At 32.5% G+C, this 25,794-nt stretch overlaps 2 protein-coding genes across 7 annotated transcripts; both read left to right on the forward strand.

Annotated features, from left to right (window-relative positions):
* Nucleotides 1-1,533: 1,533 nt before the first annotated feature.
* Nucleotides 1,534-4,152, forward strand: LOC133693895 (alcohol acyltransferase 9-like). Its single transcript, XM_062115264.1, has 2 exons — nucleotides 1,534-2,276; nucleotides 3,094-4,152. The coding sequence occupies exons 1-2, from the start codon at nucleotides 1,848-1,850 to the stop codon at nucleotides 4,009-4,011; spliced, it is 1,347 nt and encodes a 448-aa protein (XP_061971248.1). The 5' UTR covers nucleotides 1,534-1,847; the 3' UTR covers nucleotides 4,012-4,152.
* Nucleotides 4,153-19,112: 14,960 nt separating this feature from the next.
* Nucleotides 19,113-23,689, forward strand: LOC133693402 (transcription factor bHLH110-like). Of its 6 annotated transcripts, none has more exons than XM_062114609.1 (7): nucleotides 19,115-19,760; nucleotides 20,131-20,818; nucleotides 21,488-21,616; nucleotides 21,743-21,808; nucleotides 22,086-22,151; nucleotides 22,723-22,782; nucleotides 23,303-23,689. In XM_062114609.1, the coding sequence occupies exons 1-7, from the start codon at nucleotides 19,627-19,629 to the stop codon at nucleotides 23,450-23,452; spliced, it is 1,293 nt and encodes a 430-aa protein (XP_061970593.1). In that variant the 5' UTR covers nucleotides 19,115-19,626; the 3' UTR covers nucleotides 23,453-23,689. The 6 variants fall into 6 exon arrangements, with proteins under 6 accessions (XP_061970594.1, XP_061970593.1, XP_061970597.1 ...); XM_062114613.1 differs by lacking the exon at nucleotides 19,115-19,760 and adding an exon at nucleotides 19,828-19,976; XM_062114612.1 differs by lacking the exon at nucleotides 19,115-19,760 and adding an exon at nucleotides 19,839-19,985.
* The last annotated feature ends 2,105 nt before the right edge of the window (nucleotides 23,690-25,794 follow it).

A 25,794-nucleotide genomic window follows, 5' to 3' on the forward strand; every position in this document is an offset into this window, starting at 1 on the left:
TGTGCGTGTGTGAAACTTACAAGGCAAAAATTAGATTGACCGTACTACGAAGTGAGAACTGAGGGGGGGGGGGGAATTCAGACAATAAGACATGGTATCCAACACATCTCCACTTTGGCAACTGATGATTTAGTTCCCTAACCTCCAAGCAGGAACAGTGCCCAGAATGTCCTGCAAGCAAGTGGAAGTCAGGTCAGGTCTTGAGTTTGTTTGGATGCTTCGGTTTTCTTGCAGTAATCTATAGACAAATTAATTAACTTAATTACCTCCATTGATGCACTGCATGCTACCATCAAAACTCTTATGTTTAGACATGTTTCTTAAAAGAGACCATATATACTTTGTAGCAAATTCCAGTCGACCATTTAGGAAAATCCTGGACAAGGATCGGATCGCTGAAACACTGGAACCAAAGCTAGAAAATCAAAACATAAGTCATGTGGTTTATTTGGACAACAGTTTAAATTAACAAGACTAATTGTATTAATTAAGCATGTTTTATAGGGTAATATTGTATTCAAATAACAAGATATGTGTTAATATTATAAAAAATGAACATCCATGTCCATATCATAAGATCATACCTATGATTGAATGTTTTTCTCAATTTGTTTGCATACAAGTTCTTGTTTTCTCATGAAAAATGTTGCTTTCAGTACTAAGAGGTGTCTCACGAAATTGAAACATGACTCGAAAAAAAGGTGTATGCACTCACCTACAAGATGGAGCCATGCATCTTCACACGCCCCCTTTTTTTTTTCCTTTTACTAGTGGTATTGTGTCAATACAATTAGATCCAAGCTTACTCTGGTTCCGATCAGAACAGAAATTTAAAATGAACAAGAGAATACCCTTTGCCTGGAATTGACTATCTAGAATCTCCTTTGAGCTTAATTAATTAAAGGTTTTTTCCATGCTTTACAGCTTAAATATTAAAAGTTAATTGCTGATCACTCCTGTCAGCTGTCAGCCATCACCAAGTTTATAGTTGGATTACACTATGATCGTAATTCTATCTACCTCAGATAAAAATATGACTAAAAAATCTTATCACGATCAAGTGTCTTTATAGGTTTTAGTTGTTATGGAGATATGAGAATTTTTGTCTACGGCCCTCAGTACATAGAAGTTTAAAATAGAGAAGAATGTTCATCATTAATTTGATAATTTGATTAATTGCATTTAACTTAATAAAGTTTATAAAATCAATGAATAAGATAAATAAATACATATAATAAAACAAATTATATAAAATGCTTGATATTCTTTTTAATTATATGATTGAAAAAATATCTCATGATTATCTTAATCATTGGTTGTTAATTTTCTTGAATATTTCTGACCTAAAAGTAATTTATCTAATCATCTACCAGTAAAATAGTAGACCATTAATTAATTAAATATTGATGATATATATATATATATTCATTTTAATTAATAAAAAATAAAGAAGAACGACTATATATAGTATTGGTGGGCTCTGAATCTTTAAATTAATTCCACGATCCTATATATTTTTAGATGATCCCCACAAGAGATATGCCCCCTCTCAATTTTGGAATTTCGATCTTTCTTGTAGCTTAAAAAAAAAAGATTGTGTACGGACATGTGCTTGTAATATCTGGTGATTAATGAGAAGGCTAGCTTATAAAAGACAGATGTATACAAGCACAAGCACTCTTTCTAGCCTCACTCTTACAAAAAGAATCTGATAGACCTTCACCATATATATCTAACCATAGATCTCTGCTTCTCTTGTGATCTTGTCTGCAACCCACTCTCTCTCCCTCTCCTTCAAGCTTCTCCAAGCACCTGAAGAGTACAGGAGGAAAACCTAGCTGGAAAACATGTTAAAATTACCAGAACTTCCAGATTGTTTCTATCAAAACCAGCCATCCTTAATCTGTCCAAGCAGCCCAACACTAAAGCATTCTCTGTATCTTTCCAATCTTGATGACCAAAAGTTCTTAAGATTCTCCATTAAATATCTCTACCTCTTCAAGAAATCTATAAGCCTAGATATCTTGAAATACTCACTCTCCAAAGTTCTTGTGCATTACTACCCTTTAGCTGGGAGGTTGAGAGCCAGCACAGAAGTTGATCAAAAACTTGAGATTGATTGCAATGGAGAAGGTGCTGTCTTTGCTGAAGCTTTCATGGATATCACTGCTGAAGAGTTCCTTGAACTTTCTAAGAAGCCAAACAAGTCCTGGAGAAAACTTATGTATAAAGTGGAAGCTCAGAGTTTCTTGGATATTCCTCCTCTTGTAGTTCAGGTCAGCTTTTTCATATTTCCTTGTTTGTCTACTCTCTTCTTTTCCTATTTTCCTGTGACTTTCTTGAAATGAATGCCCTCCTATTTTCTTTTATTTTCCTAGCTAGAGCCATCTACTCCTTCAGAGTTCTTGATTTTTCTCACTTCCCTAGACCCTGAATAATTCATGATTAATTAATATATTTTGCAACCAGTCAACTTTTCGGACATGATCATGAGCGATCAGGATGTTAATTTATTGAGTTAATTGTAGCTTAATTTCTTAATTAATTAGTGATTACCGACCAATGCTTAATGTGATTTTGTTCCTTCGTTAACCAATTAAGTTCTTGGAGAATTTTGCCAGATTGCCAATTTGCTTTAGTGCTCCAAAATCCTCTTGAGTTGGGAAATCATAGATAAATAAGAAAAATTTGGTATCAAGTTGTTCAGTATGATCTTTCTCTTTCAATTACACATGATGGAGCCAAAGCAACCAGCAAAACATTCTATGGCTAACGACGCCGTTTAGCTTTGTACCTGCCACCTGGAGTCGGTATAATGGTTCCCCAAAAAGTAGATGTCCCTACCCTTTTCTGATCATATTATGGCTACTCTCTCTTTTGGTTCTTCCACTTGGCTTGGTTGGTGAGTTTGGAGGGCCGGACACCTCTCCCTTTTTCTAAATTACAAAAATGTCCCTGGTTTTCAGATTTATCTTCACTTTATTATTTGAAAAAATAAAAAATAAAAAATAAAAAAAAGGAAGAAGATAATTTTAACAAATTTATATTTCCGATTGGTTTTCAAAAATTTACCTTCACATTTTAGTTTTTCAGGTGACGAATCTCAGGTGTGGAGGGACGATTGTGTGCACCGCGATCAATCACTGTGTATGTGATGGCATCGGCACATCACAGTTCTTACATGCATGGGCCCAGATCACCGCAAAACCGAATCTTGATCTGGCAATCGCGCCATTGCATACCCGCCACGTGTTAAGACCCCGAAATCCCCCAGAAATAACCTTCACTCACCCCGAATATGTCAGAAATACCCCTAGAGAGAATGGCCACTTGGACATCGACATCAACCATTATTTACAATCTCAGCCACTAGTGCCATCATCCTTAACCTTCACCACCTCCCATATAATCCACCTCAAGAGGCAGTGCGTGCCATCACTGAAGTGCACTGCCTTTGAAGCCTTGGCATCCCACACATGGCGTTCTTGGGTTAGGGCACTGGACTTGTCGCCTTCGCTCAATGTCAAGCTTCTTTTCTCTGTTAATGTCAGGAAACGGTTAATCCCAGAAATACAACAAGGGTATTATGGGAATGGATTTGTGTTAGGATGTGCACAAACCAGTGCCAAGGATTTGGTCGCTAGTAACATGTGCCATGGGGTCAAGTTGGTTCAGCAAGCTAAATCAAGTTTAACTGATGATTATGTGAGGTCAATGATTGATTTGTTGGAGGATAAATCAGTTAAAACGGACCTTTCGATGAGCTTGGTTATATCACAATGGTCTAAGCTAGGGTTAGAGGATGTAGATTTCGGAGAAGGGAAGCCATTGCATATGGGTCCTCTATCAAGTGATATTTACTGCTTGTTTTTACCTGTTATTGGTGATTTTGAAGCTGTGAGAGTGCAGGTATCAGTGCCAGAGAGTGTGCATGAGAAGTTTGAGCATTACATGAAGGAATGTTCGGGTAAGGAAGCAAACGGGGATGCTAATATTGGGCATATCATATAGAAGAAAATGGATTCTGTTAAGAGAAGCCTGTGCAATTTCTTTCTTTCTTGTTTTTAACCTTTAATTAATAAAACCATGTGAAATGAGATCAAGTTAATGTAATTTGAGTAATTGATAATGAAATCTGACCGGTAGTGTGAAGATCTAGCTAACAAAGTTATTAAACTTGATTCGAGTTACAACTTAAAATGACTAATCTAAGTTTATATAAATAAATTTAGAATGCATTATTTCACAATTATTTTAAAAAGATATTATAAAATTTCATGGTTTTGAGTTTTTTTAAAAAATTAAATAGGGTTTCAAACAGGTTTAATGTTTAATCATATTAATTTTTATTCAATTTAACTTGGAATCTAATCTAAACTAAATTCTAATTAATGAGTAATTAAATTGATAGGCCGATCATGTTTATTAACATTGATAGCTTGATGAGGATAAGTGCATGTACATACAAGAGTTGGATTATGTTAAAGAAGCTTGTGCTATTTGTTTTAATTTCTTTCTTGTTTTCAAACTTTAATTAATAAAATCATGTTAATGTAATTAATTTGAGTATATGATAACGAAATCTGAAGGATAATGTGAGGTCATAGCTACCAAAAATATTAAACTTGAGTTAAGTTGTGAGTTAGGAGGATTAAACACGGTTTACGTAAATCAATCTAAAATGCATTGTTTCAAGTTTTTATTTTTTTTAATATTAAATTAATATTATTTCAAATCAATTTTCATCTGGATTAACTTAAAATCTAATTTAAACCAAATCACAGTCAATGAATAATTAAATTAATTTAATTTACGGAGCAGTACTGAGTTTAATAACAATATTAATAGCCTTTACGGGGAGATGCGCCTGTATGTTTTCACTGTAATAAACAAAATTGTACTTTGTCTTTTTATCTTGATGGGAGCGAGACCCCAAATATAATCTTAATTTATTAAAATTTTGTTATCAAAATACAAGTATCACTTTCAAGAATTTTGCCTGCTTCTGCCTTGTGAATTTTGTCAAACTATAAAATTTATTATACAAATCAGAAAATTATATCAAAAAATTAATACAGTAAATTCTAATATTATTAACAATTGCTGCAATAATTTTCTAAACCTGTGGCTTATTTAAAAATATTCTTGAAAAAAATTATCTTATTATTTTTTTCTTTACTTTAAATTAATATTTCTTTAATATTTTCAAATCATTTTAATATGTTGATATCAAAAATTTTAAAAATAATTTTTTATTTTAAAATATTTTTAAAAACAACTATATATGTCAAATTATCAGACCCTTACTTCAAGTGGGACTAGAATGACCGATGCAATAATTTCTCTTACAATAGTTTGGCTTCTACGATGATTGTTTAATAAATCAATGTAAAATGTCAAGGATGAGAAGAATATTCTCCTTTTCTTTTCTTCAGGAAAGCAGAAACTCTGGCTACCCTATGGAGACGTAAGGTAACATTAATTTTGCCTACAAAGTCCGTTGCCTGAATACAAGTTTGTCATGTTCCTTGGCTTGTATTTCAGCTAGGTGATTCTGCAGATCAGATCTAACAAAAGTCCTCTTGGTAGCCTTTTATAGGGTGGCGTATTAGGCCTCAACTTATCGAACAAGGTCGTTTTTTTTAATTAATATGAATATTCAATTCAGTTTATGTAAGTTTTGATTAATTTTATAAATTTTAAAATTAATAATTATATAAGTTTTTAATATCTCTAAAGAAGAAAAGACTCAAACTAATAATTATTAAAAAATAAATTTAAAATCTGATTAATTAAATTACATCTATCAAATTAACAAAGTAAATTTTTAGTAGATATATATTGTATTTTTTTTGTTGCTTTTTCTTGAAGAAATTTATGTGGATGTGATCACTTGTAGTGTCAATCACAATCTGATTAATTAGAAAGGCACACTAGGGAAACATTATAATGGAGACTTGCCCGAAAAACACAAATAATAATCATGATAACGATGAAGATATGATAATAAGATATAGTCTAATTAATTTATAGCCTTGAGAATTAATTCATCGGTTGAAAAATATTCTAAACAAAATCAATTCGATTCTCCAGTGCCTAGAAGAAGAAAAGCCGAGTGCCCAATTCATGATCATAATATTATCACGAAACCAAAAACACTAATTGGAAACCGTTGTTTATGGTTTTAGGATTATAATATTAATTTTCAGATTAAGAAATAAAATAAAAGAAAAGAAAGCAGTGGCATAGCATATCTTAGAGGGATGCTAATTAAGTAGTATATGGGATATATTAGGTATATCGGGTGGAATAAGCATAGAAGAAACTCTTCTGAGAAGTCGAGAGTTGGTATCTCTTTCCTTTCCTTTATTCTAAAACATAAAATAATCATCGCTATGAACCACCTTTTTTAACTTATAGAGAATTTTGTGTTTCAATTTCAATGGAGGTTATGCTGTCCATTTCAAGCAAGCAATACCCTTTTAATTAATCATGTTCTTGAAACAAATTATTAGATAATTTCAATGATGATTTGTTGAGTGTTTGATCAATACAAGGGCCATTCGTGGAGTACAAGCTAGCTGCGTTTCGAGAATACCATTACATTACATTACAATATTTACAAAGAGTACTATGTATGATTGCTATGTCACTGAGATCTTTCTTGTTTTTTTTTAATCTTTTCTATATAATTAATTCCAGTGGGGGCTATTATTAATTTGGAAACCCTCTATATATATATATATATATATATATATATATATATTAACACTGTCCAGCTATGTATGAATGCAAGTGCGCTATCTTCTTCCTTTGCCTTTTCTTATCCAAATACCAAGAAAACTAAGAAGTGAACCATCTAGTGGTTGATTAAGTGATAAAATTTTGAGATTAAAAGATTTTTTTTTTTTTTGTAGTTTTAGGTTTGAGTCCTGTGATTGTTAATATAATGATCACTAGAAGCTTATATAGTCGTTAATTTCAGGATCCGTTGAATTAATCAAGATACACGTAAACTGATCCAAACACTTACATTAATAATAATAAAAAAAGTGGCTATATCACATTCATGTAAAGAATTGATCGGTGTGATAGAGTCACAGCTCTGCCACACCATGGACAGATCGAAGAGATCATATTTGATTTTAATAATCTAACTGATGCAAACATCTGGTATGGTAGGGAGAGTTCCAATAACTTAAAAGGCAGAGAGATGAGATAAAATTATTACACTTGTTCGATACCACTTTCTTTATCGATTGATTAAATATATCCACAAGATTTCATTTTTTAATGTCTCTGTATGTCATGGAAATTGTATTGAGTGTTAATTAGGTCAAATAAAGTATCATTACACTGAACAAGCGTGAAGTAGGCACTTGTCCGAATTTTTACTTCTATCATAAAAAAATAAAATCTCTAGAATTTATTTTTTTTAACTTATCAGAATATTAAAAGAGTGTTTGAAAATGTAATAATTTTTATTTTTTTATGTATTTTAAAAATATATTTTACTTGAAAAAATATTAATTTGATATATTTTTAGTTTTTTTTTATGATTTTGATATACCAATATTAAAAATAAAAATTCATTTCACTTCCACACTAAATATAGCAGCCAGTATCAAATTATATACAAATCAATCCAAAGGTTTTTTTTTTTTTTTTTTGCTAAGCATTTTCTTAATTAATAATAGGGCAACTAGCTAGGCCAGGCCACTACTAGACTACTTTATAGATCCTCGGGAGAGATAGTGCTACATATAATAGATCTTGATTCCAAACTTTACCATGTAAACCTTATGCTAATTGTCTCACATTAATTAATTTATGTTGTGTGCATGGTTTACTTTGTTTCTTTAATTAAAGGAGTGATTAATACTATAGTCTTATCTAGCATTAAGTAATTAATAAGAGTATAAGACACACGTCCTCATGAGTCATGATTCGGTTGACCTATGGTGGGATCTTGATATTTGACTCTTTTGTGAAGTCCATTAAGCATATTGGAGATCCACGTGGCAGAGCTTAATTGTGCCCTATCAGAGGAAGCTCGAAAAGAAGAGTGACGATTGATGGCCATGTAAAGTAAAAAATTATAATTAAAATGGTATAAAAATACAACATTATTAATAATTTCTAAAGCCCTAATGGATAATATATTTTGAAGTTTACTCTTACTTTTTTATCGTGCCCCATTGACTTGATGTAATGATGGTTTTTGCATCCTTAATTTAGAGATTATCTTCGAAATGATAATAAAATATCATAGCAAAAAAGAAGATAATAGCTGCACTAAACAATTCATGTTAATGTTTTCACTTGGTTCATGATCGGTAAAAATCTGTGTATATTTCTGGAAGAAATGCAGCAGGAGGCAGAGATATTGGGGTTTCGTGGAGACACATATTTGCAGAATCGATCTAGGGCAGGTGACCTGGATGTGTCTTCCGGCATGAGTAAGATAATAGCTTGAGTAGCAGTCTTGATGAAGAAAAAACATTACTAATCTTCTCTAACGCATGCTCAATTTTTTGTAACTTTATATCTTCATCGGCTTTAGAGTTTAGGGGTTTTATAAAGGAAGGATGATGGAGGTTTATAGCCTTCTGCCTCCGTATCTACGGAGGCTTTGATCCAACCTAGGTGTTATTTATTCTCTTTTACCTCCGCTTCTGTCAAGGTAAAAGTTTCTCCATGCATCTCCTCAGTAAATGAAAGCAAACCTCTATAGAAACTTGTACAATAATCATCATAATTCTAAAACTGAGATACATCATATAAGTTAACATTTGTCCTACTGCTCTCTATTTTTTTTATTCTATATTTTTTTCATCGAAAAAGTCTGTTATTCAAACCAGAAAATTTTATTATTCCTTTTATGATGGCAACTTGGCAATGAACACCTTTATACTTCCATTAATGAAATCTCTAAACCATCAAGTTTACAATCGTAGTTTGGTTCCACAAAGTCTTCTACGTTTATTTGTTTCTCTAAAATCCTCTTGTATCAAGATTACGAAGTTGCTTCTCTTCGTCTTCTTCCAAGGCTCCACAGAGAAGTAGGCAAAGCACAGAAGGAATTAATAAAGCTGGATCCAATTTAAACCTGGGCCGATTGGGCTCAAACAACAGGCCTCGAACTTTGCCCTTCCAGGTATAAAAGCAATAGGCTACGTGTTTAGTCCAGATGGGTCTGAGGCCCAGCCTGGCATGTTCTCTCTTTTTGGGCTGGGTCTAGCCCAATCTTCTGGTCTGGGCCTATACGGCCTGGCCTGGTCACTGGCCCAAGCCAGTGACCCGGCCGGCTTTTACCCGCAAGCGTGCGTGAATTGTTCACGCACGTTTGCTACACTCACAAGGTAATTATATTTACAAGTGCACAGTGTTAGTGAGTTATATTGCAAAGCGGGAGAAACTTACCTGGTAACTGGACGAAGACGATGGAGGACTGGTCGGCTAGCCTCTTCTTGTTTTTCTCTTCTTCTGGTCTTTTGTTCTCCTGATGGTTCAGTCTCTGGTTTTCCCCCCTCTCCTCTATTTCCTGGGTTTTTTGTTCGTCCTCTTGTTCTCCTTCGCGTCTGCCTGTCCGTTCGTTCTCCCCTGTGTTTTTCTCGTTTTCTCCGTTCTGTGTGTGTTTTGTTCTAGGTGTTCCTGCCTCTTTTTTTGTGTCCGATTCCCCTGGTCTTCCTTTTCGTTTCTGTCCTCTGGTACCCCCTGTCCATGTGTTTTCGTTCTTCCCTGCCCCCCTGCCCCCCTTCCTGTTTTTCTGTTCGTTCCCCCCCTGCTCGACGTTCTCCTCTGTTCGTCCGTGTTCTGCCTTGTGGTTTCTTCTCCTCTGTTTTTGTTTTGCTCCTCCCTTCTGGTTGCATGATCATGAGCGACCTGCGCGAGTGGCGACCTGCACGTTCGCCCTTGTTTGAGGAAAAGTCGTGGGCTAAAAGCCTTGTCATTGCTTCACCCATTCTGGCATTTAGAGATACATCGTGTGGGTGAGGGATAGTGGGCAGCTGGTAGAAGACGAGACCCCCGACAAGTTTCTGCTGAATCAGTGGAATGAAGAAAATGAACAGTTAATTAAACCGGCGCCGTTTTATCGATGGAAATGGCTATTTTCAATTTGCCCCCTGAACTTCTGACATTTATCGATTGGGCCCCTATTCATGGAAAATCCTTTTTTTTTACTTTTGCCCCTGGATCAATTGTAATTGAAGCCCTGGAGTTATACTACATTTACAAAACAATCCTTGGTTTTCAATTTAATCAATTCAGTCCTTAATTGGCTCTAAACTTTGGTATTTCTTCAATTAAGCCCTTGATTGCATTAATTAAATAAATCAAAGTTTAATTAAGTCCATAAACTTATCAATTTTTCAATTAAGCTCTTTATTTGATTAATTAATTAAACTAATTCAAAGTTCATTTAAGTCCCAAAACTTTCAATTTATGTTATCTTGGCCCAAATTTCAATTTATTCTTCATTCATTTCATTTTTTTTTGTTTCATTAATTTTTTTCATCGTCATTTTTTTATTACTTTTATAAAAAAAATAAGATAAAATAAAAATAAAAAAAATAAAAAATTGGGTTATGACAAGTACAATTTGAATGAATTATTGAGTGGAAAGCTTTAAAATTTATCAAATTTATTAATTGAGATTTTTTCAAAGTTTAAGGATAAAATTGATATAAAAAATTGTTTTGTGTTAACATTGAAACTACTTATATAATCGAATGAAAATTTTAATATTTGCCAAAAATAAAAAGGATATTGTAAATCCGGACCCAAAATTTAAACCTCGTGGTGAATAAGTATACTTATCAACCAAAAAATAACAATAATTATTTATACAAAAAAAAAAGCATGCGTGACATAAAACTATAGATAAATTGGTAAAATAAAGAACAAAAATAATGTGTGATATAAAACTAGGGGTGTAAATTAACCCAAGTTAATTTATAAACCCCTACCCGAAATAATAATAATTATTTGTACAAAAAATATTTACATGTCAAGAAGTGATATATAAAAAATAAGCTTGTGTGATATAACATTAAAGATAAATTGATAAAGTGAGGAGCAAATTGATAAATAGAGAAACAAATAAAATACCATAAAATAAATAAAAACAAAAACAAATAACAATGAAAAGGATTTGAAAAGATGGTAGTGCCCTGTTTTCTAGCTTGAAGAAGTGTATTTTAATATATAAAATATTGTACTTTTCCTATATAAATTTATCCTATAGAGTATGCTATAGAGTATCCCATATATATTGCCATAATTATATAAATAAAAGAGCTGGCCAACTTATTGTGTAAGCTCCTGCTAATTAACACAAAACATTGCTTTAACTCCATCAAAGATATTTCTATTTATGCTGAATTTTTTTTTATTTTCTCTTTGTTGTTTATCTTTGATGTTCGAAGAATAGAGGAAGGCTTTACATCATTATGACAATTTTTTTTCCTTTTCCAGATTTAATTAAACTAGTATTTATTTAGTTCATATTAACATTCTCTATTCGAATTAATAAAATCTTAATCATATATAGAGATCTGATTTCTTTTCTTTCTTTTTTTCTTCTAATGAACTAGCTAGATACATTATATATGTTGGTACTTCAGATCGATTACTAGCTATAACTTAGGTCAAGATTAATAGCTGTATTATATTGACTACCCTTTGTGTTGTGTTTTTTCATATATTTCTAATTTCTCAGAGGACAATGCTAATGCTTAAAGAAAAAAGAAACAGCATTTATGCCAGTGATGTGATTGGTCAAAAAAGAAACGAATGATCCAATGGCCAGTCATCCTGAATTAGTCGATTCCTTTCTTTTTGTCTTAGAAAATGTTAGTGAAATTGATGAGAAAACGATTGTTTATCAATCTCTTATCCTTTCCAGCTTCACTTTCCAGACCCCTTTGCACTTCGGCAATCCTCTTTTATCCGTACCAAACAAAGTGCTGATGCATTTCACTTTCCATCCTCAATGATTTTTACCATCCAGTTAGTTGGGCAAATCAAGAGAACAAGATGTAAATTCTATAACATTTAACTTAAATGATGTGATTTTAAATTGGTTTTATAAAAGTTATTAGTTTAAATTTTATAAATTTTAGAATTATTAAAAATTTATATAATTATTAATTTTAAAATTTATAAAATTAATCGAGATATCTAGACATACATTCACATTTAACAAAACAAAAAATAATTTATAAAAAAATTTATAAAATTAATCGATATGTCTAAACATGCATTCACGTTCAACAAAACAAAAAAGATTTGAAAAATAAATTAACACGCGATGCGAAAGGGGCAGCATCACTGGATTACATCTAAAGACATGGACAAGAAAACCTTTGCTTTATGTTGGACGACCTGAGTTGTGCACTGCAAAAACCCCTATGGATTATAGAAAGATGAGAGGAATCATGGAGAACAAGGAAATATTTATAATGGCTCAGTGGACATGGAAAGCAGAGAGAAGCATGGCCCTCCTTCTGTTGTATTTTCATGCCCCTAGCTTGACAAATCATATATTCTCCGGTTCCAATGCCTTGTCTTCTTCCCAACTCCTTTAACCTGCTTGCTTTAGACCACCTCTTTTTAAGGGCTTTGCCAAGTACTTGACTCAAAGTTGAGGGAAATGCATGACCGACCCTGCAGTATGATTGAGAAGAATGAGAAACTGCTCATATAATTAATTACAGGTTGATGGCAAACTTTATTGTTGTAAGATTGATTGTTACTTTGATTTTGGCTTCTTTTTCTACACAATTGCTTTGTTGACGTGGAATGAGAATTTCTTGAATTATTGATGATGGATACTTGTTAGAACTACAATAATATTCATCATGATAATGCGTGTCTGTGTGTGATTGAAATTACGTGGATGAAATCTTAAATTAAAATCAACATCTCTCATAAAGATTGCTGAATTCTTGTGATGTATTGCGCACTTATATGGGATATGAAGAGATTAATTTAATGGTTAAACAAATATGTATTTTCTTCTTAACCATCATGGTTCAAATAGGGAGGTCAGATGTATGATTTTTAATCTGGTGGGGCTATCTTATTTAAAAATTATTTGCAAAATTAGGAGGATTTTGAGAGATTATTATAAAACCTTGGCCCCTTGAACCATCCCCTGCTTGCCGTAAAACCAAAAACAAAACGAAAAACATATGTTTTAGGGTACAGTTCATCACTCATGTCAAAAATCTACAGTATAGGAGGGCGGCTGCAGGCACAGTACCGGCAAGGCCAAGAAGAGATTCCTTTATTACTCGGAATATCGACTATTAACCTGCTTAATCACTTAATAATATTATAGCTCATTTATGATGAACTAGAGAAAGCATCGGCTTTACGAAATGCACGAACGTCTTGCTTAATTAATGTGTATCTATCTATATATAATACAATTATTTGAAAAAGACTGCAACTTTTCAATAAAAATAAAATATCTTTATGGTAAGTGCCACCAGTAGGTGTTTGACCCTAGTGTTGACTGGCTAAGACTGAAAAAAGGGCTGCTTTTTTTCTTTTTATGATTTTGATGGACCCTTAAAGCCATCGATAATACCAAATTGCTTTTGGAGGGCTAAAGAACTGATATATATATATATATATATATATATATATATATATATAATAAATCACTGTGGAGGGCTGAACAACTAGGGCACTCCTCCATCCTCTTGTCTTTCTTTGTACCCTTCTGCAATTCCTTACTCTTTAAAATCCTTTATATTTTCCACAGTGAGTATTGCAAATAATTAAAGTGTTTAGAGGGTGGGAAAAAAACAGGAATAAAAGGTTTTTAATTTTCAAATGGAAATCATATGCCCTTTTTATGCAATCACTAACTCTAACTTTTGATATGATTACTACTTTTGAATAAAAAGATAACCACGTTTGACAGAAATTCCCCAGTTTTGAGCCCCTGTAGGGACCAAACCTGGCCATTATCTTTCACTTCAACACTACTTTAACTAGTTCTCTAATTAATTGCTGTCTGACTTGTCTCTATAAGATCGAATAAAATTATTGCCATTAACTGAACTTTCAATTTCTCACGTACAGCGGCTGATAGAGTGACTGGGCCGGCTTGATTATTGGTCGATAGATTCATACTCTCCTGTAAAAACACAAATTTTATATCAGAATAGAAGGATTAATTTCTTATACTTAAAGTCAATAAATATAAAAGAATAATGTTTAGAAGCAAAAGTGAGCACTTATATACGCTATGTGTTTAAGTATATTTTGGTTATATGGTAATAAATTTATTTATTTATTCAGGCCGTTGCGTTGTTCTGCTGAAAATATTTCTGCCCATGTTTGCTCATTTTCTGACTCTGCAAGCATAAGCACCTTAATAATAATATGTTATATACTGGTCAAATGCACAAATCTATAACAGCATCCAAGTAAGATAGAGAAGAATGAATGAATGAATTTCTCTATGCTATAATGTACCATGGAAATTAGACAGCGTTACATCATCTCTTCTTGTTGAAGATATTATTACAACTACCTATGGCTCCCTAACCAACCGGTCCTAACAAAATAATTAAACAAGGTGGTGAAAATACTGGGAATGTTAATCTTCAAAACAGGATGGTTCAGTTCTTTTGATACATCGCCTACCCAAGCAATATGTCTTTTTTATGAACATAAAACAAAACATAATAATAATCTTTTCCTCCATTGCCATCACAGGTGGAGATTCTGGTAACAATTTCAGAACTAATTTGGTATTTCTAGGTGCATGCTGAATAGAATAGATTAAATTATCAGCCAATGACAAGACATGGCTAAGGACAGGTTCTAGCGAATTGCCTTAATGATGCTATCGTATGACATTTTATGAGGTATTTGGACTGCAAAGAACAAACTGATATTTAAAGATAAAATGTCGGATTGGAATGCATGGTTTCAACTCATTCTTCACTGTCTTACACTTTGGTTAAAGGCTTTGAACAATAACCTTACATACACGGGAATGATTTAATTAATTATAGGCATTGATAACATTTTATCATAGACTAATAAGTGAAATGTTCTTGATTTAGAAGCTTGCCAATGCTTCTTTTTTTTTTTTTTTGTACATCCCTTAATGTTTTAAATTCTAGTTTATCATAGCCTTGATGGTAAATTAGTTCTATCAATAATATCTCGATTATTATTATATATATAAAAAAGAAGGATGGCCCTGTTCTTAAATTTGTGTTGGTGTATATATGAGTGAAATATCTCATATTTGAGTAAAAGTGGAAAACACCAAATAATTATAAAACAAAAGAAAAAATTACCATTAACATTTTATAGTTTGATTAAAATTATATTTATCTAGAGATTTTTAAAAAATTACAGTTTACATCCTTAGTTAGTGTAAAATAAACTAATTATACGATAACTTAGAATGAAAACTAATACGAGCCCATCAAAATTTAGGTTACAAAGTGTAATTTCTTAAAAGTTGGTAAACAAGTGTAATTTTGACTAAATTATACAATGATAGAGGTGATTTTTCCTACACAAAAATGAATTGTTAATTTCATAGATAATTCGATGATCCATTACATTTTAATTTATTGATCAATCATTTATTTCTTAATCAATAAGCTATATGTTCTTTGTTTTTTTCTTCCAACAAGAAAAAACTATAAATAATAATGAAAACAAGTAACTACCTTGTAAATCAAATGAAATATAACACTCTTAACTTTACTTTACCAAATTAAAAGGAATAGAAAAGTAATGCTAAAGATTAAACTACATAAAAACTTAAAGAAATATAAAAGAAAATAAAGGGTTGAAATTTTTTTTATAATAAATTGCAATAAGACAGATAAATTGCCGCAAAATAATGAAATTATATATATGGAGCTAGTCATCACTCTAAGACACTGAATGATCAATTTATATTATTAGAGTGGTAGAATTTTATACAAACTTCAATTCCTAGTTCTATACAAATTGTATAAAATACAAAGTTTATAATACAATCTGTATTATATCATAATTAATCTATAGTGTTTGCTAATTTAATATGCTTAGAACGTTTATTCTAAATAGGACATGGTCTCCTTAGTTTATAATACAATCTATATTTCTATAAGCACATTTTTTTATATAGTCTTATAAATCCTAATTAATTTATAGTATTTACTAGTTTAATGTGCTAAGAACTCTTATTCTGAATAGAATATAGTTTTTAGATCATGTGAACTCTTATATATGTTATTAATCATTTTATAATCTCCCTAATTGATTGGGCTTTTTTAACTAGTGATCTATCGTAGCCTTTCTTTTACTATTTAGTGCAAAATATAAAGTGAACAATTATTATTTTACATGGTTCACAAGCCAATAATTTAATTTTTATATAAACAAATGAATTTAATCCTAATAATTTAAATGTTTAATTTAAAGAATAATATTTAGTCCTCATATATATGTGTGTGTGTGTGTGTGTAATCCAATACAAACATGTACATCTCCTCAAAGACTAACTAATACTAATGAATATTCTTTTACAATATTATTATATTTTCTCTTGATTTTTCTAATTTATATTTCAAATTTCCTTTGCTTTCATCATGCCGAAGTGGAATTTTTTTGGTGGAATTATTATCAAAGGGGAAGTACACTTAATTACAACTTCGAATTTTCTTGAACGAATCTTGTAAGATTCATGAAAGTGAAAAATGGAGGAACAGTTTTTCTTTGTTGTGAATTGAATCTTGGAAGGTAGCGAGACCAGGAAGTTTGCAAAAGGTGACCTGCAAGAATAAGGAAGCAAACTTTCATTAATTAATAAAAGAATAATTGCCTTGAAGAAGAAATGGAAAAAAGCAACTAAAAATAAATAAACAAGCAAGCAAACAAAAGGGGGGCATGCTAGCAGCAGCTACAAGAGGGTAAAAGGAGAAAGGGCAAAAAGCAAAGCAAAGCTAAGCTTTGCCCATACTCTCATCTCACATTCTCCCATCTCCTTTTCGACTGATGTGAACCTTTGTGGGGCTGAACAACATTATTATAGGCTTTCTTTAATGGATTGACAGCTTAATCATACTTAATCTATGAATATTAATTAATTAACAAAAGCATTAGAGAGAGAGAGGGATATATATATTAATTTTTCTTTAGCTTTACCATGGTGATCAGAATTTAAGTTTTCTGAGTATGAATGAGTGATTCTCTGGCAATGGTATATACACCCATTATAATTAGGAGTTCTATATATATCCTATTTATAGTGTATCTAGTAATAAAAAAAACTAAATTATATACATATATATATATATAAAGTATGCATATATATTAAATTATAAATATTATTTGTATATGTATATTATATCAATATTGAGATAAATAAATTAAATATTATATTGAATTATATATAGATCGTGTTAGGTTTGGGTTAGTTTTCAAATGAAAATTTATAATATTTATATTTTATCAATTACTTATCTATAAAATAACTATTTAAATAACTGATTTATTCAGATCAGTTCAATATTCATTAAATATTTCAGATTAAATTACCATCCAATCACATAGAAGTTAAAAATTTATTATAACATGCACTTTCCCATCATCTGGACGCTCCAGGGTTCCATCGGTAATTAATTAGAGTTTTAGATTTGTAATATAAGGTTTTGGTCTCAATTAAGTATCTTTAAAACAGTATTATATATGGTATACACACCACTATATATTATGTACCTTGGAAAAATCGATCGATCGATCGAGCAGGAAAAAAACCATACATGTTCATCCTACGTACAAATAAGTATACGTACGCGTGTGTGTATGTATTTCTGTATAAATACTAGTAGGTAAGCGACAAAAAAACATGTAAAAGCCGAATATATAAAACTTGAAACAGAATAAAAGAGATGTACATACAGGTGGACATCACAATATTTGTATAATAAAGGACTACAAGGCTAGGGTTGGCTTCTTTTTGTTTGCCACTAGGGGATATGATTGAAATTAGATTATAATTGATCGTTCTTCCAAAGCATCATGATGAGCTTTTGGAGGATAAATTTACAGTGTTCATATATATATATATATATATATATATATATATATAACAACCAAACCATATTTGTCCTTGGTTTTTTTTAAATTTATTTATTTATTATAAGAAAATCTATATTTGGCTACAACATGGATGAACGGAGGCCTCTGATAAGTCCTGATCACTCCCTCCTTTATTCACAACAGACAACGCCAATGAAAGCTGAACAAGCGAGGAGAGCTGTATGTGCTTGCCGATTCTGTACAAATAGCCCTTGGACACTCCAATATCAGAGATCGAAGATATATGTAATCTTTTCCCTTAATATTTTTTAGTAGCTTTCTGTTATGGGGTGGTGCTAATACCACAGGGCTAGCTAATTAATTAACATGTATATATTGAGATTATATATTTTTGTTCCCAAGCAAGAAAATACACGGAATGGTTAATTTACAAGATCTTCATTAATTAGGAAATACTCATATCATGATGAGACGATACTCGATTATTATTGCAAGTTACTTGAAATATCCGAATGAGCAAACCATGTTCTACTAGCTAGTCAAGACGCTTGTGGCCTTCATCGACTGCTTGTCGATGAAATCAATTGCCCTAATAATTAAGCTAATGCATCGGGTTCTAAATTACAAATTAAGGTTGCACAAGTATACGTAAATTGAATTTTACCAATAAGAAAGCATGTTTTTCCATTATATATGGAGTGTTTTTCTTACTCTAATCATTCAATTGCTTGATTAATCAAGTCATTAAACTGTTTTCACATATCCATGTGATAAAAAAAATTCCAAGTTTCGTTCATCTCTATATATTTAAGTAATTACCCCCTTGAATTAATGCATGGGCGAGGTATATATATATATTATATATTTTACTTTTACCCCTTCCCAATAGAATTTGAATCCATGACTTTCATTTAAATTCACATCATAAAAACATATTGTACGAGCATAAAACCTTTAATTGCTTAAGCATATTGTTGGGTGTTTGCTTAATGAAATGTATGTATATATATGAGCACACTTAGACATGTGTGGCGATGAGTGTCTTGTGTGTAAGCGTTTGTGTGTGCGTGTGAAAAAGAGAGAGGGCATGGTTGTTATCATTTCTCTCCTCAGACCTTTGTTGAAAGCCTTGGGATCGAAGGCAGGATCGTAATCATAACGTAGGGGAAGTATAATCATCTCCCTGTAATTCAGAGTGCACAAAGAGAGAGAGGGGGAGAGGGAGATTAATTAGTCTTATACTATATATTGAGAAGCTGCAGGGAAAGAAAAGAAAAGGAATGAAAAATAATAATTAAAGCCAGAGAGAGGTATGGAGATGGGTTATTCGTGCTCTCTTACTTTTCTTTCAAGGCTACTTTAGATGGAACTTGAAAGAGTAAAGACCAAACTGAGAAAAGTGTCTCTCCAAAAGCAAGAAGGTGTGTGGGTGTCACCTGAACTGTTTCTTCGAATAGAGTGAGAGATTCCTGGAGCTAGCGAGCCATAGATAGTTAAATTTTAATTACTCATCTTGGGATTTTCAAGCCTTTTAAAAAATAAACTGTCATTATTATGGAGTCTGCAAATCTCCATCACCAGCATCAGCTTCAAGACCAGTTTGTTGGGTCTTCTTCTTTAACTACTGCTACCCCATCTAGCTATGCAGAAGCTGGAAGCGCCCGTGCTTGGACCCAAACCATCACTTTGTGAGTGCTTATTCTCAGCTCTATCTCTCTCTCTTTTCTCTCTCCCTAAACTACAAGCTTTCCACAATGGATGTTTAGTATATTTTACAGTGCCAGCATAGATTAACTTTAGATTTTGGAATCTCCTTTTTCTATTTTAGCTTTCTTTCTTTCTATCTTTTCTTTACTCGTGATTTGATGTACATCAATCAAACTGCCTAGAAATGAAAACCAGCTGTATGTTGGGTTAAGTTTGTTTTCTCCTTCTCATTTGTAGAGAGTAATATCATGGTTTCACGCTACTAATTTTCATGTTTGGAATGGTGATTTTAGGGCTTGTTGGGTTTTCTGATATATTAATATTTATTTTTATATCTTTCTCTTTATGCAGGAATTCTGACAACTCAAATCCAAGCTATAATGGAGTAATCTTCAACCAAAGACAGAAAAATGAGAGTCCAATCTCTTCTCTCAATAGCACCATGTTTCAGGACCTAGGCTTTCATTACTGGAATAACAATGCTGGCAACTTCAGTAGCCATTCAGCTTATGACCTACAACTTTCAAAAATCAAAGAAGGGCTCTCATCATCAGATTCATTTCCCAAATTTACCGAGATGTTAAATAGCCCTTCAAGTACTATTGAAGATCCGCATGTCTCTTCATCGAGTTACATTAAAGATGAGCTAAAGGATCTGAGTCTTAGTGAGAAGCTCCTTCTCGAGACTATTTCATCCGGCTTTCCAATCAATGGCCACGATCAGTTTTCACCCCGGCAGATTTCCTCTAGTCATCACAACTGTTCCAGCTTTGGAAGTGCTATACCCAGCAGACGGAGCTTTAGTCAGATATATCCTAGTATAAATATTTCAAACTTGCATCAGCCATCTTCACCGCTGATCTCAGGTTCCTTCGACATGAACTTACAGGCCTTGGATCTCTTAACCTCTACTAGATTTAGTGGAAGTTTTCCCCAACCAGCTTCTCTTGATCCTCTAGATATGTTCAATGACAGTCTTTCTTTTGGTCTCGATAGTATTCAGCAATCAAATCAGAGGCCATCATGTAGCCCTAGTAAAGTAAGGTTTCTTCTTCCCTTAATATCCTTTTCTTTTTCTTCATCTTTGTACCAGCAGCAAGCAGTTTCTGTAACCATGGCATGGCTGAATGGTTATGATTGCATACTAGATTGTAGCTTTTTTTTGCTATTATTTAGTATTGTACGTGCATCATGTATATCTGAAGGCATACGTCCTTGAATTTGCTAGTTCATTAAATGGATTGGCAAATTCAAATTTATCAGGCAAAATAATCATATACCATTTGAACTTGTACTAGTACTGCAGCAGCTAGGCTAGCTAGGCTACCTTATTATGCTCATCAAGAAACCCTAATTGTGTATTATCAAAAATAGCTAGTAAATCTTATGAGTTAACTAACAAGATTAAAAGATAAAACAAATTTCAATTATGCTTTCTCCGCAAGTTAATAGTAAAATTGAAAAGTTAAAACCCTTTATTATATATATTTTTTTCGGCTTTAGCAAGCCATGGCACCAAAAGATTAGCCATTTAGCTAGATAAGTACCCTTCTCTTTTTGCTACATGAGGGATACTTACTTTCAGCTTTAAACATTGTGTGAATCTCTTTATCAGGAGAATCGCTCTTTACTATCTTCTTTTCTTAAAATGACTTTTGAGCGATCATTGAACTGATTTTTATTAGTACGTGCTCTTTGTATTTCAAAGATATCCTCCACCAATGAAATAACAGAGGCTAAAAGGCCCAACAACAGCATGATGGAGCCGAAGGCAACCCAAGCAGCTGCACCCAAGAAATCTAGGCTTGAGTCACGCTCTCCCTGCCCTCCTTTTAAGGTTCGAAAACTAAACTGTTTGAATCGCATTTTGTAGAGCACAAGGGCGCCTATGGTTTTTTCTTTTTACTATTTTTTTTCTCTGGTGTATTTTGGCTCGGATTTTTTACCTTTGGCATTTTATCAGGTTAGAAAGGAGAAATTAGGAGATAGAATTGCAGCTTTGCAGCAGTTAGTTGCACCCTTTGGCAAGGTAATCTAAATTCTCTGTGCCTCTAATCTAGAGGATGATTAAATTTAATGGTTGTTGAGCACTTGAATGGGATGATTAAAAATTAAGTTACAAATTCTAACTTAATTTGAAATCAAACTCTTCGATTTAATTAAAAGAAAAAACTTTATACTTAGCGGGCTCATCAAGATATGCTCGTCTAATTTTAAAAAATAAAATAATAATTTTGTTGCTGTTTTGCGAAAGGGAAAGTAACGTGTAATTTTGCATGTGGGTTGGGTTTGGGAGAATATTGCAGACAGACACAGCATCTGTGCTGATGGAGGCTATCGGATACATCAAGTTCCTTCAAAACCAGGTCGAGGTATTTTCCACTTTCCCGACATTCTTCTTAGAGTTTGTCATATACTAAATTATCTTCTCTGACACCCATATTTTTTCTTAAAATATGCCCTAGGATGTTTCAGTGTGTTAGCTAGAGTGCAACTTGGTCAAAAATAGGGCAAAGACTAAAGAACCCACATCCCTCTAGAAGAAATTAAAGTCGTCTATGAGTATATATATATGCTTAGCCCAAATGGCTAGCTAGGGTTTCCATTATGGTTTCATTTTTCTTCCGTTCCTTTTGCTTTGGCATCTTCCTAATTATGATATGCAAAGGTACAAGAGAGATCAACACCTAGTGATCGCATTTCACCTGAGCAGTTTGATGATAAAATAGTAATGTGTTTCTTTTAATTAGCTGAGTAAGATTACAGATTGGTAAAATCTTTTCCTTAGTGCGTGTGTCTATATATGTATATATATATAGCTCAAAAGAATCAAACCCCATTAAACCTCTTTTGTTTTTTCTTTTTCTTCTTGTAATGAAAACCCATTAACACTCTTTTATAGAAGTGCTTGTAAGATCACATATATATGTGCTATTTTTGCAGACATTGAGTGTTCCATATATGAAGTCATCCCGCAAGAAGACCAGTAGAAGCATTCAAGCGGTATGAAAGTGGTTTTCTAACACCTGGCAATACAAAAGAATGCGAATGCACTTGATGTCCCTTCTTATAGTTTGATTGGAAGTTTAAACAGAGGCATCAAGATGCTGTTTCGTTGACTTTCCTAGAACAAGAACAAAATAGATATAGTGGAAGTCGAAGGAGAACCCATCTTTTGCTTAATTTTGAAGTCAGCACTGGACCCTTGTTATAAGCATGACTTCATTAAATACGCATGGACATACTTAGTTTTTATACCATGCATGATAGCTACCTAGGGCTTGGATCTTGCCTATGCCGAAATACTATTGTCATAAATCTCGAGCATGTTGATTTTTTCCAATTTACCATTACATTATCGATCCTGTTCGTCAAAAACGATGACAGAAGGAAAGGAATTGTTTTCTGGGCCGTTATTAGAGTGATTAATTAGGTGATCATCTGTTAGGCATATGTATTGAGTAATTAGTTATTGAAACACAATAAATTTCTAAATTTTTTTTGTATATTTGAATTGTTTTAGGCATCAAATTCGGGGGGTGATCAAGAATCAAAGAGGGACCTGAGAAGCCGAGGACTCTGCCTGGTGCCACTATCTTGCATGTCTTACGTAACGACTGATGGTGGGGGTGGAGGCATCTGGCCACCACCTAATTTTGGTGGAGGGACATAACCATGTGGATTTTAAGCAGTTATGTTTAACAGTACTTTTGAGCAAAGATTAATTCTGATTTAGCACATCTTTCTCCAGTTTGTTTAGTGGAGCAAATTTGGTCATCCTGCCAAAAGTAAGGATCTGGGGCGGACCAAATTTGATCCATTAACAATTCAGGTAACAAATTCATATGTAATGTTTAAGAAACTATTGCTTTTATGAAAAATCCGAGCACCTTGGCCTCGTTTTATTCAACCATGAATATCATATATTAACACAAATTAACACCAAGCTTGTTCTGTTAGTCAGTAATCTGTTCATGTTTTTTCCGTTTTTCTTCTCCGGCAACTTATTCATCCTTGCTTTTGGTTCGTAGAATTTTATGGCAAGTGCTTGAAGCACCATAAGTCCTTAAAGATCCCACAATAACTAGTCAGTCCGATCAATTATTGAGGACAAAAGTCGGGCGGGTTTGAAGTTGTCGGTACTTGGCAAATCAAAGCATTTTGAAAGAGGACTTGCCTCTCTTTTTTACTGACTGAATTAAATCCACAAATCTATAAACATTGTGGGGCTAGGCCGAGTTTTTGAAATTTCACGTCAGATTAAGCAAAAACGTTTTGCAGGTCATGTTGATAGCTAGCTGAAAGTGAATATTTACAAATATCTCCTGAAAACGACCTAATTAATGAGCTATCAATTCTTGTCTGTATTAAAAATATCTAAACACTTGTGTTTGATTTTTTTCATGAACTTCATTGTATTGCCTGCTTTACAAGCAATGGACTTTGCCAAAACTTGACAAGATCGATTGCATCCCAATAAATAATGGCTTGAAAATTATCTTATTTATATAGAAATGAAATGAAAATTACATCCAATTATCCTTTTTTTCTACGAGCTAGCAGCAAACCTCAATGGGTTCAGTCTTCTTTTCCTTTTAAGTTTGATGGGAGGCTTAACAGAACCTTGGATCAAATATTAGGATGAATCCTATATTCTTAAATTCCATCTCAGGCCAGGTAAATTAATTTGAAAACACATGATTCAAAGTCTAACTCACATCGAGTTTTTAAATGAATTGGATAAGATATTAAAATGCGTTACATTCAAAAAAGCATTGTTATTTTGATTTTAAAAAAAAAACAATCTAGGTTTATACAATTAATTTTCTAATTTTTTTAAAAAATCTAATTTAGATTAATTTGAAAACATATGATCTAGAATCTAATTCAGGCTGGTTTTTTAGATGAATTGGATAAAACATTAACTAGACAAGTCATTAAATTCATATTAGATTCATATGAGTTTTAAGTGATACAAATTAAAAAAACCTTTGTTATTTTGATTGAAAAGGATAATATAGGCTGATAGAAGTACTTTTATAAGGTAGCTTTAAGAAACGCCAATTTAATCATATTTTTAAAAAAAATGAATTTTTTTTCTTAAAAATAATTTTTTATGTTTTTTAGATTGTTTTAGTATCTAATATTAAAAACAAACAATATATATTATTTTAATATATTTTCAAATAAAAAATAATTAATATCGCAATTTAAATTTTAAAACGCCTTCTAAATCTTTCATAGCTGCTGGGTTTTTCCTATGGTTAAAAGTAGAAGTAGTAGTAAAATGAAAGGGACTGGAATTAGATAGGACGCCCGTGTGATTGCAGGAGAACCGGCAGGTCTATGCTGTGTGGGCCAGGTCTGGTAAAGGATTCTCTGGAGAGATAACCCTCTTGCCCTTTCGGACTGGTTGGGCTTTGTTGTACTTACCTTTCGCTTGGAAGACGATGGGTTGGATTTTGACGTGCAGCTCACTGAGCTATCATACATCGATCTCGCCTTCAACTCCTATGGTCCAATGGAAAAAATATTGAAAAATCACTCCTTTCTTTTGATGAAAAATATCTTCATAATTGAATTCCTAGCAATTCAGATGATTGACAGCTTTATTTCTAATTTCACAGGGGAAATCATGATATTGACCTCCATAAATATCAAAATTTAAAATATAATTATTTTAGTACGTTATTTTAAAAGTAAAAATCATTTAGTTCACTAATGACTAAACAATGTTTTTCTTGGTTGAGCAAAAAACAAAAGCGACAGCGACACCAAACTTTCTCTAAAATATAACTATTTTGAAGTTTCAAAAAGTATTTAATATGCAATTTGTTATTATTCTGTAATGTGTGCTGTATTGGTTATTTAAATTAAAGTAGTTGTGTAGATAAAGACAATATAAAGTGAAGCAATGCCCCTTCCTCTTCCTGTCTTATTTGCCACCTCCTCCTTGAAATTTGAAAAGTCTTGTAATCTTCTACTCAAACAATAATAAATTAATAATAAAACAGT

The sequence above is a fragment of the Populus nigra genome, chromosome 5 (genome assembly GCF_951802175.1).
Source record: "Populus nigra chromosome 5, ddPopNigr1.1, whole genome shotgun sequence".
NCBI classification, from domain to species: Eukaryota; Viridiplantae; Streptophyta; class Magnoliopsida; order Malpighiales; family Salicaceae; genus Populus; species Populus nigra.

Excerpts from the sequence above, each read along its gene's own strand:
- LOC133693402 (XM_062114609.1), top strand. The coding sequence starts at position 19,627 with ATGGAGTCTGCAAATCTCCATCACCAGCATCAGCTTCAAGACCAGTTT. Across the intron at positions 19,761-20,130 it reads TGGACCCAAACCATCACTTT|GAATTCTGACAACTCAAATC; the intron begins GTGAGTGCTTAT and ends CTCTTTATGCAG. Across the intron at positions 22,783-23,302 it reads CCAGTAGAAGCATTCAAGCG|GCATCAAATTCGGGGGGTGA; the intron begins GTATGAAAGTGG and ends GAATTGTTTTAG.
- LOC133693895 (XM_062115264.1), top strand. The coding sequence starts at position 1,848 with ATGTTAAAATTACCAGAACTTCCAGATTGTTTCTATCAAAACCAGCCA. Across the intron at positions 2,277-3,093 it reads TTCCTCCTCTTGTAGTTCAG|GTGACGAATCTCAGGTGTGG; the intron begins GTCAGCTTTTTC and ends TTAGTTTTTCAG.